General features: G+C 39.1%; 1 protein-coding gene and 1 non-coding gene across 5 annotated transcripts in view; one reads left to right on the top strand and one right to left on the bottom strand.

Moving 5' to 3' along the window:
• Pde9 (Phosphodiesterase 9) overlaps window positions 1–17,652 on the bottom strand; it is a 94,810-nt gene that overhangs the window by 6,023 nt on the left and 71,135 nt on the right. For 2 of the 4 annotated variants that reach the window (XM_064132854.1, XM_064132855.1), the window contains exons 4-9: window positions 12,387–12,511; window positions 11,634–11,844; window positions 10,541–10,655; window positions 2,030–2,267; window positions 1,449–1,835; window positions 958–1,209 (exon numbers count right to left, since the gene is read on the bottom strand). In XM_064132854.1, coding sequence (XP_063988924.1) covers window positions 958–1,209; window positions 1,449–1,835; window positions 2,030–2,267; window positions 10,541–10,655; window positions 11,634–11,844; window positions 12,387–12,511 — 1,328 coding nt within the window. Of the gene's footprint in view, window positions 1–957; window positions 1,210–1,448; window positions 1,836–2,029; window positions 2,268–6,981; window positions 9,643–10,540; window positions 10,656–11,633; window positions 11,845–12,052; window positions 12,317–12,386; window positions 12,512–17,652 lie in introns of those variants that run through there. The other 2 variants (XM_064132856.1, XM_064132857.1) reach the window with 2 other exon arrangements.
• Trnad-guc (transfer RNA aspartic acid (anticodon GUC)) lies at window positions 12,704–12,774 on the top strand. The gene has a single exon. It is a non-coding gene; the product is annotated as a tRNA-Asp (tRNA).

The following is a 17,652-nucleotide window of genomic DNA, read 5'->3' as shown; positions in this document are numbered from 1 at the left end:
TTTGTATGTGAACGTTAAGATATTTATTTGCATAGGAAATTAATTAATTTATTGGTTATTAACTGAGTGAGTAAAATTCGTTACGACGTTTGATTATATCAATTATGATACGCCTATTTTTCATTAAATTCGGTATCTTTTACAACTACAGTGCAATAAATTTGAAGTTTATTTTTGTTTGGGATAATCTTGAGCTTCCGAAACATGAAGTTTGACTTTATGGAAAGCCTTTCAACGTAAAATCCAGACACAAAGAGGCACCGTCGGTGCGAAAAGGATTGTAAATGCCCTGCAACGGGGAGAGGTAGTAAAAAAGTTGACTGGTTACTCTTAGATGATGTTCGCAAGCTGCATCGGGAGTTTATGGGCGCTGTTAGTTATTAAAAAATGTAATGTCTCGATTACGACATAACAATCATTTCAAATCTCTATAACTTTTTTATCGAGATAAAAAATGGAATAAAATGCGAAAGTCATGTTGAGAATTTGATTCAATTACAGAGTAATACCCGGGAATGGACGTTTGAGGAACAGTAAAATTTTAACAAAACAATAAAAAAAATGGACGATATGCGTTTGAGAAATTGAGAGTTTATAGGCATAAAATTCTTCTCTGCGTTTAATCAATAAAAACGAAGAGAGCCACTACAAAATATTTTTTACTATCTACTGAATTTATTTATTCATTTCTTAATTTATTTATTGAACTCCAGTCTTCTGAATACGTTAAATCATGGGTTGCGCATAAGTAAAACCATCAACAACTACCAAATCCAAAATATATGTTTTTCTCAACATAAAGAGAGTTTTTAGACCTTAAGTTACGACTGCAAAAACTGTTCACATGAAATTTTACACAAACTGTGATATCTCAATAAGTTAACAACTCCACAATTTTATTACTAAAGGTAAAAACATGATAACCAAAGTAAACGTGCAAAAATATTGGAATTTTACCTCCAATTCGGGCAACAGTTCACCGAGTGCTTCGAAGAGTGGTAAAAGTACGAGGCCAATGAAGCTACACTGTGACGAGGGCTTCGTAACTTTATCACGGTCCATAAAAGGCGTCACTGGTAATCCCTCGAGCTTTTCCGCGTCGCTTTGTTTGAAGAATTCTTGTAGGAGCTGGTCCAGCCAGGGCTCCGCTACCTCCATTGGACGTGCCTCGTTACTTATGTCAGCGACTTTTATCAACACCATCGACAGCTAAAAAGACACTTTATTAGCCCCACATGTGGATTTTACAATGAAATAGGTTGAAGGGCTCCTTATGCCAAGTTGGCTTATGCTAGACTTTATTTTCCACCGTTTCCAGTGAATGATTCTCTCTTCAAAAACTCCCAATGATTAAATTTACCAAATCTCGCGAAATGCTGTTTACCGAAATACTAACAGACTGTTTACAGGAGCAACTTGCATTCGACAAGCACTTCAGTTCCACTTACCAGATTAATCTGAGACTTATTCGTATAATCAAACTCCGGAATGGACTCAGTGAATTGTCCCAGTATCTCATTATGCCTTGCCATATCGGTGGCCAGGATACACCTGATAATTCCCTCTCTAACAGTACGAAATGTAGCAGGATCTAGGGCAGCTAGTATATTGCATTCGAGATACTCCAATACCCTGAATGCCACTGAACAGTGATGATTCTCGAGGGGTGAGATGTCATTGTACCGGAGTGCCAACTCAGTGCGTGCATTTATCTGATAAATATTGTTGTAACCAGGATGGTCGAGATCATGACATATGGACGATATTATTAACACTAGAACCTCGAGGTGGCCAATCTTCGAGAGTAGATCTGCTGCCCAGATTATGGCGTACATCTGAAGTGAATAGAACATAAGAGAGTGATTAGATAACAACTTTGAAATCAGATAACAAACTCCCGATGGCTTTCATCTTATTATTCCTGCGTTGTAAAAACATTATTTACTTGATAGCTACTCAGGTAATGCGCCATTTTCTCGAGGGTTTTTTACTTCATTAAAGTCATATTATATTGTTGTTGCAACGTTACCATCTGAGCGACGCAGAAGCAGTGTCGAAAGTTGTGAAACGGCACAGCATTGTAATTATTATAGACCTCGTACAGAAAGTTGCGAAGTGTTGACATTGGAATGTCGAACTTCTCCAGTAATTCAAGTTCAACGAACATTGTCTGCAGCATCAGGAGCAACTCCTCGTCCTTCCATTGGCCAACATCAAAGGCAGGAGATCGTAGCCATTGGCTAACACTTTGCGATAGAGATACGTCACTGAAATCAGATAAAACAAACTCATGATACATATTTTTTATAAATAATTTCTCTCCGTCCAGTATTGAACGCGTTCCAATTTTCATCAATCGATGGTTATAGTTTTCCAGAAAAATCAATCAGCTTGAGAGATAAAAAATTGCCCTCGGCCAGCATATAATTATTGACAAGTCTAGAAATTTATGAATACTGAACACTCAATGCATCAGCGTTATTTGTGGACAAATGCAATTATCCTTATGGAATGTATTCAAGGTCGTGCGGCCGACGATCCCCGCAATTACCGGTGCGCGTTAGTAATCACGTAATTGGTGGTCAGTGTGGACTCTCCCGTGGCCCGACGAGTGGTAGAGAAGCTATAATGAATATACAAAACATCCGTTTCGCTTTTCCTGTATTATTTTCATTTCTAAAGTGTCGGCTTGCCCGTTACTATCGCCCTAGGAGTTACTCCATTTTCTTTATTATTTTCGAGATCATCCGCGTATTTTTATCTCTACCGCCACTGGCGCCGTGCACACCTCAATAGGAGCACCCACTGACAGTGAGGAAGAGAATGCAGGAGTAAGAGAGAGAGAGAGAGAAAGGGAGAGAAAGAAGCGCCAGTGCAATTACGCCGAACGATCCGCGGAATGTTGGTGGTAAGTACACATACACTGATTCGAGAATAAATAAAGTCACGTTTCCTGTTGAGTAGAAATTGCGCTACTTCAGTGAGCTAGTCCATTTTACTAATGGTTTATTATGTAAAATTCATAATTTTTTAATAATAAATGATAATAGGTACGAATTTTAATTCTTTAAACGCTTAAAAAATAAGATAACTCACAAATTGATTACATTTTATTTTAAATAATACGACAGGGAAATGACGGTACTCGAAAAATTTTATGGGGTTATGAACAACGATGGGATTGGTTAATAATTCCCTCGTTGGCAATGGTGTCCGAGGGATGGAATTTCCAGCGATGGAAATCTCGTGCAGAAGCCATCAACGAGCGGATGAAAAAAAGACCAGTAAATGTGAGCTACAAGTTCATTTATTCGAGTGACAATTGCACGTAGTGAACAGCGCATTTTTCATCTCATTCGTAAATTAAAAATGCGGGAATGAAGGATGAAACAAGTCTGATGAAGCAGGAAAGGCTCATCAATTTGTTGCTCACCACAGACGTACGAATTTTCTCGTGTGCGGAGAAAAACATTCAGTAAAAATAGCGAAACTCAACAGAAATAGACATTTTCCTGAGAATTACCCTGCCGTTCAGTAATAGATAGTTTACATCGGTAGAAAAAATAAAGTGAAATTTTTCCAGTTCCTGCATTCAATAATTTGTTAAATCCTCCCCCTCTCCTGAATCCCCGAATCAATCTTTTTTTTTCCAGCTGACCGCACTCAAATAGAATAACAGGTTTAACTTTTAGTTAATGAAAGTGGGGCTTTGTTCAACATGCAGTTGAATACCTCTGTGATTTGCCAGAGGAAACATCAAGCTAATGAAGGGGAATCAAATATCAATGGGCACTGCGTTTGTCCGTAATTTCGCGTTAACCTAATGGATACGCAGATGGATATACGACAAGAGATGGTGTGGTATGTCCATGACAATTGTCAACCCACGATAATCAACATCCCTGACAAATTGGTTAGATATTATATTTGACATGATCACCCCACTTAGTTGTTTGCAATGCGCATTGAAAAATCTACAAATCAATTTTTTTGCCCATTTCTGGGTAAATTTTTGACGATCGGTAAATGTTTGAGATTGAATTGTGATTTGCCTATATCAGGATGTGATTTTGATTGGAAAAAAAAAATCCAGGAAGAGCGGTTGATAAACATCGACTGTTGTGATTGATTACACAGTAACGCGTAATTATAGCCGGGGAAATTCGAAATATCGGAGGGCCGCGCTGATTAGTGGTTAATTATCGCAATCGGATGATATCCATTGAGCGTTTGCGGAAGAGCTTGCGTGGGCGACTCAAGTGCCATCCACGATGCTAATTACTCAGCTGGAATAAATTGTATTCATCTGGTACGAAAATACCTCGATTGCCCTCCATTCAATTGATCAAATTCAAATTAATGAGGTGATATCGGGGATTAATTGTCGGCGGGAGGAAAAAAGCACGTGATGAAAATCGAGGGATTGTTATTTTTTCCAGTTCTCAGACCAGAATTTTTACCGCAACTTTCTCGATGTAACATTAATCGAGTCTTCTATCAGTGTGAAGATATATTTTTCCATCGATATTCGCGAGATAATCGGGATGAAATTATTCCCAACTGTTCTATCTCCCGATCAGCAGCACTTGACAATAGCTATCGATTCTCATCAATTATAAAGCTCTCCGCGAGATTTGATCAGAATAATGGAGTTTTGCGCTGAAAAATTTATTCTCTAGTTGTTATTAATGGCGAATTTTCTCAGCACGTGGAGGGTTGAAAACTGACGTTTTGCGCGAGGCAGTGCGATCGGAGGGGTAGATATAGCGAACAATTTGTGTAAAAACGATAACAACAGTGACGGGTGATAAATGACCCCAAAAAGGTCGCGATTGTATTCTTCACAAACAAATTTGTCAATTGAATTGAAAGAGGCACTTCTACAAAGTGAATGTTCATTATTGTCTTCTTCCTCGTTTCCACGTCAGCTGAGACAAATGATCTAATCAATAGATGTGTTGTAGCACTCAGGTCACTCTACCAAACCGATTAAGATAAAGATTTAGTTAATTTCCACAGATTTCAAGATATTCATCACAGCCAACGGTTAAAAGTAGTTTATCGTGTTTCGAGCCCTTCGACGCTGAATTTAAATGTCAATTTTCCAGACAACTGAACTCAACTTAATTTTATTGTGAATAAGGAGAAGGCGAGTGTTGCTCAGTTAAATACCGTTCAGCGAAAATCCGTAGTAACTGGTATTCAACATGTATCTGGCGCTTTTGTCGAGTACATGCAGAAGTGAATTTGTATAATACTTGAAGCGGAATTTCCGCTGGCGAGTGGTTCAATGCTTTCAATACAGCTTAACATTAATGGGCAATTCACGTGTGGATGAATTCATCGCAGATGTGCTGATAATTTCAAGTTTCCAAGTTGGCTCGATAAACATCGGATGGTGGAGACATTGCTAATTATTGAAGTTTGTGAAGCTGATGATTAATTACGGAGTGCAGCCAATTAGATGCCGTGTTAGTGGCTTATATCGAAGGGATAATTATCAGAATGAAGGTATGAGTCTGAGAAAATTTTCCTCCTGGTGCTTTCACAGCATCGATATTAAGCAAACGTCAAGGGCAATTATTTTCAACCCGAGAGGGAATCCGCGTGGAAGAATGTCTGATTTGCTGGATTTTCCCGGGATCTTTAGAAGAATTTTCCCAGGATAATCCCGGAGAGCTTTTTCGTCAATTCAAAACATCTCGTCAATTCAAAACATCTCGACAATTCAAAACAACTGAAAACACCACCTTCAACATCATGTATTACCATTGATGAAAAAATTCTGATTTTAATTTTAAGACACAATATATATATGTACATATTTAGGGCGATAAACGTCTGCATTATTTAGTTCTGTGTCAGTGAGTCCTTTTTATTCAGTATCAACTCCCTGTGCTGATAGCTCTGTACACATTCAGCCGTCAATGTTTTATTCTCATATCCTCTTCATCAATTTTTTCCATTACTGATGATGCGGGTGACAGTGCATGTATTTGTTACTCGTATCATTCGCAACGAATGTCAGTCACATTCGCGATGCGTATCTACGGGGGTATAAACGATTGTCATGGGGTTTGAAAAGAAAAGCTGATTGAAATGAGCGGTGACCAGGGGAAGGACAGAATTTCAAAAATACATGTCTCCATTAATTTGCGCAATAATTCCCAAAATCATTCTCCGAAGAGATAGAATGGTTCCCTGAAATTTCCCCGTTCAAAGTCTCCAGACATCTATTTTGACACTAAATACCCGTCTGTGTATGTCCACGTGTTCCCTATACATTGAACCTATTATGAATGTCATCAGAATAGCCATCACCCTCCTCTGGAGTCATCGGGTAATTGGCCATGATCAGATTATCCTGTTGCGTGCTAATTATTCAAGCCCCATCAACCCCCCTGATCTTGACTGATAACTGACAACACAGGGGATACTAATTATTGAAGAATATTCCCCTTGTGGAATTAGCTCTTTAGGTTACTGAACACATCAACGCATGTTAAATGAACCGAACGGATGATGAATGTTTCTTGGTGGACCAACAATGTTGTGTAGATCATCTCCTGGACAGCAAAAACCCAGTCTCAATTATTTTTAGATCCTTACTTCATTATTCCACGTCTTCTACGAGACAAGTGGTCGCCATTTTTTCATTTTATTTAAGTTTGAATCTTCGGGAAATCACAATAAAATCAAGGGCAATGGTTTCCCTTCAGTTCCAACTATGATTTTCACACTCATAAAGCCTGATTTAGAAAGGATTTACTATTCAACCAGATGATCCTTTGACAACAATGGAATCCAAGACTTTAAGCAACTTGCAAGCAGCAAATTTATTCACCACAAATAAAATCCATTAAATTCAAAGAACTCGTTCCAAAGCACAGAAGTCACGCTCAGCAGATGAATGAATCTAATTAGCTTTTCAATTCCAATGTTGAAAATAGAAAGCGCAATGTCTTTCAATACTTTGAATACCTTTTCATTGGAAGTCAAGGACCAGTTGAGCACCCACCACTCGGTTTACGAATGCTCGCTGTACTTCCAAAGTACCGACTCGATAGCATAAACTTTTCCACCCTCACGCTCTTTATACGTTTCAAACGAGCGAGAACCATTCCAGACGGTTAACCATGAAGATTAACCATGAAACTCCTTCGGAGATGAAAATGGGATGCTGACGCTAGCGGGAGAGCTTTAAAAATTTACCTGTGTACTCTCCCTCGCCGCTAATCAGACCCTGACAACATCTGCTGCTAAAGTTTTTTAGTGTTATGTGTATTAAGATATAAAGCCTTGAACATGAAATGTTGTTAATTAGTAACTTTACGGAGGGATTCTTTTCATGACTGTTGGCTTTGTTGTGTTGTTCATGTCCTCGTCAGTTTATTTGGGAATGAACCCCTTTGATAATAATCTCTTGTTCCTTCTTTGTATGGGCAACAAGTAATGGGTTACTTTGAGGAGTTGTTAATGGTTAACGTTAATTTTAGAGGAAAATCTTCCTTTCAGTCTGTAGTACACAAGTTTCAAGGATTTCTGGGCAAAGCAACACTATCAGCTTTGGAAATTTGAAGTTGAACAGTCAATGTAATTCGATTATTCGTGTTAATCATCATGATGATCATTATAATGTAGATACATATGAAGAATATTTATGTAGCCACTTTCTTCACTACTTTGCCTGAAGTTGAACTTCATTGGCAGTGATAGCTCGTTCGTTTCCGTTCTGGACTGAGAGGAATGAGGTACTTTGAAAGGTTATCGATCGTCTGCGCTAATATTCGAAGTTCTACCTTCTCTAGACGAATAAACTACACCCATTCGACATGTCACAAATGGTTCTTGTTAGTGCAATACACCCACTCAGACATACTCTATTAGAATATCAGAAAGGCTTTGAAAATTACAACCAGCGATACGCCTTCAACGAGTTCCACCGAATGAAGTCAACATTGGAATAATTCATGGAATAACATAGCACGAGCCTTTTGAACTTCTCGGCGAGAGAAGTTGGAACGAAAATAAGGTGCATTAATTCAAATGGCGCAGCTGAGACAGAAGACGTTCCTTATTGTTTGCAATGAAGAATTTGCTTAATAGTCTCTACTTAACATGAGACGGACGAAGTCATAACTATTATAATATCTCATTATATTCGCCAAATACTCACACAATCCATAGTTATGATCAATATAACTCATCAGAAAACCAACACAACATTTCCAAATCAAATAAATTCCTCTGTTCAGTATTCCTGGACTAATCCGCGGATGTTACCACCACCTGATCACTAATGTATCCATTCACGATATAAACATGCGCATACTTTACTCACACACAGTAGAAGTTGATGCATAAATGAATCAAAACTTTGCGTAATCTCAGCCCCCAGAGAATACCAAATGGTCATTTGAATTCACCAGTAACTCCCATTGAAAAACCAGAACAGAGAGAGAAAAGTTTGTGAGACTGGTGAATTTTGGCCGGTCTTCCAGAATAGATGATCATCGTAAAACGAATGAAGAGAGAAAATGAGGAGCACGAGGTCAAGGACATTTCCCACAACAGGAAACACTAGCTCCAAATTTACAGCCAACTCATTGTTGTTGTTCCGCTGTGTCTACGGTGGTCCGTCATCGTCTTTCTGTTGTGCCATCATCCATCTTCGTGAATAATTCATTTGGCGCGTCAACCATCCGGAAGGACTTTAACCAGCAGTCCCAGACTCTTCTGAGGATACTGACGCGTTTTTTCACTTCCAAGATGTATAAATTTTTTTTTTCCACTCATTCTCCACTGCTACTTCTTCCTCTCCATTTGTTATGCTTTAGAACATGTCTCTGGTGGATTTTCCAGTTGGGAACAAAGGTCTTCATTGTGGGGGTAAAAGTTTGTACGTGTGGGAAATGGAGGTGGAAAAGAATTGACCGCTAATGGAGATGTTGATTTCCATAATGGAGGCACAGCCAATGGGATGATTTTGAGGGAATGAATAATTTAATGGATTTTTCGGGGTGGGTATTATTGGAATTTGTTCGGGGGATGCGCTCATATGAGATTAACGTACTGCATTCAGCTTTTATTGTCATTGGGGAATTTAGTTTTAATGGAATGAAGCGATGAATGACGGGCAGATGGATTTTATTTACTGTAACGGTAATTAGTGGAATTATTTACGCCCGAGGAGATACGATGATTTTTCATTTTTACTGGCCAACAGGGATATTTTTGCATTTTTCATGGAGCCGTTACAATGACTCCATCCAAAACGACAATTAATATTGCGAAGGTGCCTCACTACTGGAAACACAAAAACAAACCCCTCACTAAGACAGTTCAATAAATTGTGAAAGATTGCTCCCATTACTGCAACCAACCCACGATTCATCGACACTTCATTTTGTCTTGAAGGACTAGTAGTGGAGGGATCAATCAAACTTTACGATCAATTCGTCTTACGGATATCGAAGGCTATATCTGTTTTGTCGTATACAGTTGAAACTCCTCGATCATTCAGCTGCACTGTAATACCCCACCTGACCCGATGAATCATCCAATGAACGCCCTGTCTCCTCCAGCCCTGTCCGAACCTCTTTTTAGTTCAGAGGTAAATTAAATCATCCAAATTAAATTGAGTGAATTTGGAGAGATAATAAGCGTGTCAGTCGGCTATTCAATTATTGCAGACGGGTTTCGCTGAATTTCGAAAAGATCTCTATGATTTGCTGCACCCAATGGGCCATTTGGGGTACGAGTTGGCTTCGCATACAAATGTGAATGAAGATAACGTGACGGGAGATAATTCCGAAAAGTCTCCAGAGGGGTAGGTCACGACAGTTTTCAATAACTATTATGGTATTAGTATTATCATCCACGCAGCCTTGCTGTACCAATGTGTAACATAAAAGGTACAATCAAGAAATGATAATAGTAGTAGTTTGGATCTCCTTTTTTTGATAAACCCGGAGAACTGATGAAAGCTGAACAGCTGTTGACGTTGATTTATTTTCTTATAAACTGCAAGATTAATGAGGGAAGGGCGAAGAGGTGAGAAAATGATGTATGAGGAGTGGAGGGTAACGGACGTAACAATTGATTGCAGTTATGCACATGGAAAAATAAATTTTTGGGTTCGTAATTGCATTCGAGAATGGATCGTACCATATTTTAGCTAATTAATAGCCTTCACGAGTTGAAAAAATTTTATTTTACGAATTTAGAATTCGGAGTAATTCGAATTCATTAAGGAGATGGAATTGTGAATGCAGACAATATTATCTGTCAATGTTCACTTTTTTCGAAAGATTAGACCGAATTTTTCAGTGCTGACGGTAAACATGGAGCGACACTGAGGAAATAACAAAATCTAATTTTGTAAATAAGATGGAAATTTTTCTACTCGTGTCAATTTAATATATCTCGAGTTACGATCCTCGTACCCAAGAAATACTCCAGGAGTTAATTTTATCCCCGGAAATGATGTTGAGTATATTTCTCGTCTTCTTTGATGTACATGGAAATGGAAAAAACTCACCAGATCTTGAGAAACTCATCGCGCACTTGTCGTTTTACGGTGTCACTCTTCCGTCGGTACTGCAATCTTCTGCATGCCTCTGAGGACACTGGTCCAGGGAGTTTTTTATAAAATCCTGAGAATAAAAAATGAGGGATTTTAGTGTGACTATAAAACCGTAATGGCAGTGGGGGAAAAAAAATATGAATACAAAAAAAATAATCAAAAACGAATTGGCTTAAACTCTTGGCTAGTTCCATTGGCATAGGAATAGCGCTCGAGCACAGGAGTGTAAATATTTGTTCAGTGGCCACGCGGATTTCTGGCAGTCGGTGATATTTGTGTGATCGTATATCTGTCATTCGTCTTGAATGCAGTTGAACCAGTTCAATTCAATTGCAAAGTATTCTCCATTCCTTTAATTTTCGTTAACTGATAAGACAAAGACTCGGAGAATAATCACTTCTGCACATATTTGGTCGAAAGTTCTCGGGTTTCTGCGTTGAACTCTTTCGAATTCACAAACAATTGTTCCATTGAAAACTTCAGAGAAGAAATTTGAATTGATTCATTAATCACTTTTGTGCGTGAAACCCCTTTATGTAGATTGAGTGCATGAGGCCGACTATCAATAAAATCCCCCAAAAAATAGGCGAAGAGGAGCAGAAATATTTCATCTGTCAGCTCGTTTTTAATTAAAGAAATTCCAAAAAAATTCTGATATTTAATTTTCTCATGTTCCACCCGGATGACGGGCCGAACACCTGGTTAAACTATAAAAAACCTAACATATCGTGTGGGAAAATCTATATTGAAACATTCATCACCAGAAATTTCGAAATATCAAACACTCCAGTATCCTGAATATTCCATGAAAAATGTCAACGCGATATTGAAACCACTGAATAATATATTGGATAAAACCTAAAACCCCGAGCATTACTCACACAGGGATATCTCTATTTCCTTTCTATCGATATCGTATCGTAAATTCGAAATTTTTCAATATCTCTCAGTCTATTATCTCAATAGACCAAAAAAAAGGGCTGGGGAGGTCTTCCTGGCGGCGTTATCGGAGATCTTCCTACACGAATGTCAAGACAGACCAACTTACCGAGCCAACTGAGATGTTCAGTTGTTTCGAGTTTGGTACGAAACGCATCCATTTGATGTTTGAGTTCCCTCAGGGCTGCGACTGATGGCTCCGATAGTTCCGTCGACTGATGAACCCGGAGTTCCCGTTCCATCGCTGAGATGCGACCCTCAAGCTCTCTGAGGAGGTCTGTGTCAATCATGCCTGATGATCCTGGATGTGCTCCAACAATCTGAAACATTGATTATCACAAATGACTTGACTTGTCTGTGGTTCTTCCTCGTGATGATTTATTTAAAGCAAATGAGATGATTTTTTTTCTGAACTTCTGGAAAGATAGATTCCCCATGACAGAGGAATCATTTTTCAGTAATTGCAACGATTTCACGGGAGTCAATAACAGCGGAATGTGAAAGAGCATTGTTGAACGTGAAAATAACCAGTAGTATCGGGGGATTCGCCAAATCCCATGAGACCCGGTACGTTCATTCTCCTTGACTGCTCCATGCGCTCGACCACGTTTCAATGCTTGAAAGCACACTGCGACGTGCCTAGAATATCGGCATCTGGTCCACCGACAGAGACACCCACCTCCTCCCCGATATATTTAATAGTTTCTAGTGCAGAGTTATCTGCCAGCTGGATGACTACTGTACAGCTTATGACAGGAATACCTGATCAGCAAGACCTTCCAAGATGGGGTAGAAATTCTGGATTTTTTCCTCTTTTCGCATGATTTTTTTTATATGTTCGCTGTTAAAAATCACCGCTCACCTGCAGTATGTACGGCTCGTCTGGTGTATTCGCTGGTAGATGAGGCGAAATATTGAGCAGTTTGTCGTCCTTGCGGAGCTTCACGATATCCAGGGGTCCCGCCTCAGCTGCGTTTCGAAAAAGATCTGGAAGAGGATATAAAAAATATTGAGTGGGGAATTGAGAAAATATTTTTTACATCCGCTATTTGAATGATACGTGCGCGCAGGGCAAACTTCCCTGAAAATTAAAAATAATCCAGAGGAGAAAATGTTTTTTTTTTTCGCGTCTTAGAGTGGAAGACATGAGAGTGATTAGAATATCCCATATGCATATAATCTTCGGTAGTACAGTGGTAGTATTTCCGCCTGTCACGCGGACGACCGGGGTTCAATTCCCCGCCGGAGAGATTTTTTTTTTCATAAATATTAATACCATAACGAAAAATATAAATATTAAAAACAAATAAAATTTATGACAATGCTTTTAGTATTTATTAAATAACAAATCTGTCAACTTTTATTATATGCAAGTGTACCCCGCACTCTACTGTATTCACTGAGTCGGTGTGATTGACACAGTGGGATTCCTGCATTATCGACCGCCTGTCTGACCGAGCTTTTCACGACTTTCCGCAGTAGAACTCAAATGGGTGCGAGGGGAGAAAGTCTAACGAGGAGAGATGTCTATAAAATTGTGATAGTGGTAGAACAGAGAAATACTCTTTGTAATAATAAAAATAAATAAGCGAATATACGCTATTTTTTGGAACTTTTCGCACACCAGTTCCAATTCAGTCGCAGTTCCCCACTTCGAATTCTTTGAAAATCCTCAAGCCTCAAGAAGGAGAGAATCACAACGACTGCAGAAGAGCAGTAACTGGAGCGTCGTTTCCACGGAGTTACGTTAAAAAAAAAAGTCCGGAGACAGAAAGCATTGCTGAAGCTTCTGTGGCACTTGCCATGCTCCTGAGAAGCAGACAACCACATCTCAACAGTAAAGGAATACCCGGAGAGTGAGACAAAAAGGGGGAAATATATAAAGAGCCCAAACGATAATAACCCTAGGATTTCCTCGCCATTTTTCCAGATAAGAATGCAACCCAGGGTTGAAGCCAGAGACAAAGCTCCTCTTTCCCTGAATTTTTTACAACTACGGTCTCTCAGAGGTCTCTTTAGTCATGAAACAGTGGAAGGAATTTTCGTGATGAAAATGCGAAGGCCATTTCTCATTGCAATTAAAAATTAATGAATTCAGTAATGAGGAGAACTTCGAAACGACTTTTTACCTTCATGGGGATACCCCCCCCCCCCACTTTACCATTCAAAAAATCGTTTGAATATCTTCGATGGGAGAATTTCAATAACTTTTGGGGATCGGAAATAATTTATTTGATGATTGTAATTGTACTTCCCCCGGAATTCGAGGGAAGAAAATTTTTATAAGTGCAACCCCTCGTGGAATGTCTGGTTTCCTTCCCTGGCTATTCAATCAACCATCGCCTCCCTGAAAAATTCCACATTGCACACCATCCCCCCAGAAATATTCATTCCCGAAACTCCCTCATGAATTCCACCTACAATTTCATCTCCAATTTTTTATCTGTCACGAGTGCCCCCATATGCACGCTTTATATACAATACCTTTGATAGGGAATGAACATCAATCATTCAGCGTCACGAGACACTCGAGTCTCAAAGGCCCCAACCCCTCGCGCCCAGCGATCCCTGTTTTTACCCCTTCACCAGCACAACAACGATCACCCGAAGTGCACAATAAGCTCGACGGAAATTCAATGCCCTCGTGCGTTTCACTCGAACGTGACTCGCTAATTATCAACAATTGTTGATTATTTGCACCTCGAACACACCTCACTGGAACCCCTTCCTCACCACGGGTCGTCGCGGCGACCTGGTGAACAATTACTATTATTTCGACGCAGTAAAATTTTTGTAAGAATTGCCCTTTCGTAAAAATTATCTAAAAATTTCTGAAAATACACTTTTACCGAAAAATTATTTCCGTGTACGCCCACTCCAGGATCATCTCCATCGCCTCCAGATGAGAAAACACCGACTAAGTGAATGGAAATGTTCCAGATTCACTCGAGCCGTCGTTTCGCGAGCGGAGAATTTTCCATCGGAGAGAAATGCGAGAGGAAAATTACGAAGATGGTGAGGGAAGGATGGAAAGGGTGGGGGGAGTACACCCGGGTGACCTTGATCTGCGCGGTTTAGTGTTTCCTCTCGCTTCGCGATTGCCAAAATATTGTGAAAGCCACTCAACATTTTTTTTTCGATGGAATATCGAAGCTCGTCGTCTCACGATGAAAATTCGACTTTTTATGGTTTATGGGAAAGGGGAGCTTCTTGCTGATTTAAGTGCGGTGCGACCGGGATGATTGATCAACGAGAGCGAGTGAGAAGTCGATTATTAGGACCGTGACTTCATGAAAAGAGGACACACTCGGCAATTTTTATTTTTCGTTTTTATGGGAGTTTTTATGGATTTTTTTTGCTCACTTTTTATGGGACTCGAGTCTTTTTTTGGGATCTCATTCGACAGGCAACTCAATATGGATCAGAAATGGGAACATTTGCAAATCGACATTATTGCTAATAAAATTATATTTTCCTGTAGCAATTTCCGGAACACGACTCAATGATATGTTATATTAATTATTAAATTTAAAATTATTATTTAACTGTCGTTGGAAATTGAGAATTTCATGGGCAGATCTATAAGAGACATAAATTGTGGTTTTACGATCGCATAAACATTGATAGAAAATTGCAGATTGAGGGAAATGTATTCCATAAATTTTATCCATTGGGAAAAATACGGAAGTAAGAGATCGATAGTTTTTACCGATGGAAAAATCGAAATTTCATTAAATGTTCAGTCAAAGATGGAATTTAATAACTTTGGTTCTCGGTAAATCGCATTAAATGCCGCTCTCCTGAAAATAACGAGTCGACTGTCCACGTAATTTCATTTTTTTCAATACCGTCACAGGGTCCATTTCCCCTATTTTTGTTGTTCTCGTGGACTTGCAAACGAGATTCATTCAATTTTCATTTAATTGGACGTAAAAAGCCTCCGTAATATCAGCCGTATATGAGCCGCGTTCGGACAATACATTTTTGCCAACCGGTATGAAAAGATATGAATAATACTGGAGGGATGAATGAAGGGGTGGTGGGTGGGGATTTGAGAGGATGACATACAGGCAATGAAGCGGAAAATAGCGGTATTTGGTCGTCGATTCTATTGTATTTCTGTCCGGGGATTTAGCGTGATGTCATGTGGTAGTAGGGGATCAGTAGAAAATTCCGGGTTTGGTCAGACGGGAGAATAACTCAGGTTTCGCTGCAGGTACCACCAGGGAAACGCTGTTTGGGGGAAAGTAAATCCATAATTACTTCGTGCTTTGATATTGTTTGATGTGCAAAAGACAGTAAATTAATCTTTCGAAAAGTAAAAAAAATGAGGTGAACGTCTTCTCAGAAATAATTGCTGTTTGAACAATTTTCTCACAGCTGTTCCATTGTTTTCCAAATAAAAGCGGATGAAGCTCAAAGTAAAAGGAGCATCGTGGATAACAAAAAAAAATAATGGACACCTTCGTTCTTTGTCGAGGATCGAGTGCATCAACTGGTCCCTTTTCAAAGTATCCCAGCATTGAATTGCACCGGGATTTCTCGAGTTCTATGAAAAAAAAAAGTTTCTTTGTATTGAGGAAGTCACTTGAAAACCTTTCACTCAGTGTTGACGATGAACATACAAGTCCCTGTAATCCAGATGCTTTCCTCTGTCACTTTCATCGCTTTTATTCGGTGAATAAACAAATAAAATCTAGCCACTGTGTGTGAAAATACCTTTCAATGTCTCAATCAGAGATTCTGATTGGGAACGACACCTGCTGACGGTGTAGTCCATGGAACCCAATCGAGATCCGCAGAAAGTCCCACTATTTTTATAATTTATTCTGTCAAGTAAATTGTTTCAACTATTTTTTCAGTTCCTCGTTTAATTAAAAATACAGTTGAATTAATTCCATTGACAAGTGGCGCCAGGGCAATCAAAAAGTCGCCACGAGTGTAACTATTTTCAGAAGAAATATTTTTCCTTCATCCCCCAACACGACTCGAATTAACGCAACGAGAAAAATCGATTGCTCGTGGTTTCTCCCGACCTGTTTGCAAAAGTCGAGGACTCCACCGAGGACAAAACCGGAGAAAAAGGGGAGTCAGAGGAGAAATGACTGGGTGACGCGCTAGAGAGGATCAATATGTTTGCTAAGTAAACTCAAGTTGCTATTCATCTAGCCGGGAAAATCGATAAGAAATCCTGGTGTTATGATTCTCATCAGAAAACTCATTACCCCAAGACCATTGGCCAGCACTTATCGGTTCTCCTCGTCCTATCACGTCGAGCGAATGTTATTTCTATTTACCTTTATGTATTTATTTATCCGCAATCATTATTTATACCGGAGCCCGCGGATAAATTTGATGAGTCTCATTTGTATTTTTTTACGAAAGCATTCGCGGGTTTCTCAACATTCAATGTTGATGCGCAAATTCACTGGAGGAGGTGAGACCCACCGATCCGCAATAATATATACCATGGAAAATCGTAACAAATGCAAATTATGGGTAATGGCTTTTACCCGGTGCTCACATTCGCGTTATATCCTCGGGGGATGAATTATAAGATTAAGAAAATATTGATTTGAGAGAAACTCGGAAGACACGAGACGAAATCAATGAAATCAACTGTTCTCATTTTTTAATTGTTTTAATTAAAATTTTGAATTTATAAGTATTTTTATCACGTCATAAATTGCGTTTTCCCCGCGCGCGCAAAAATGTTCAATAAAAATAAGTCGAAATAATTGACAATTCTGTAGATTCAGTAAAAAAAAAATATCAAACATCACAAGCATAAATCACATCAAAGAAACCGTAATTTACATTCAGCAAAACGTAATTTACGTTTAGCTTTTTCTGCCGGTGCATTTAAATTGGTAAATAGAGTGAAATTTTCCCGCTCATCACATCGTATTATTAAGCCTTCGTGATCATGAAGTGAAAAATTTTAATATTAAACGTTCGAACGTTCGTTCTCTATGAATTCAAATATAAATGACAAGTCAAATATGGATGAAATCGGTTGGGTGAAATCGTACTCGTATTGACCATCCGGTTGTTGATTTTTGTTTCCAAATAATTGCAGTCGCGTTTGATCGCACGAAAGAAAGCGTCCAAACGTGCAAATGATAGTT

The sequence above is a fragment of the Diachasmimorpha longicaudata genome, chromosome 13 (assembly GCF_034640455.1).
Source record: "Diachasmimorpha longicaudata isolate KC_UGA_2023 chromosome 13, iyDiaLong2, whole genome shotgun sequence".
NCBI classification, from domain to species: Eukaryota; Metazoa; Arthropoda; class Insecta; order Hymenoptera; family Braconidae; genus Diachasmimorpha; species Diachasmimorpha longicaudata.
Note: the sequence above shows the minus strand (reverse complement) of the source record. Positions and strands in the feature narration are given on the sequence as shown.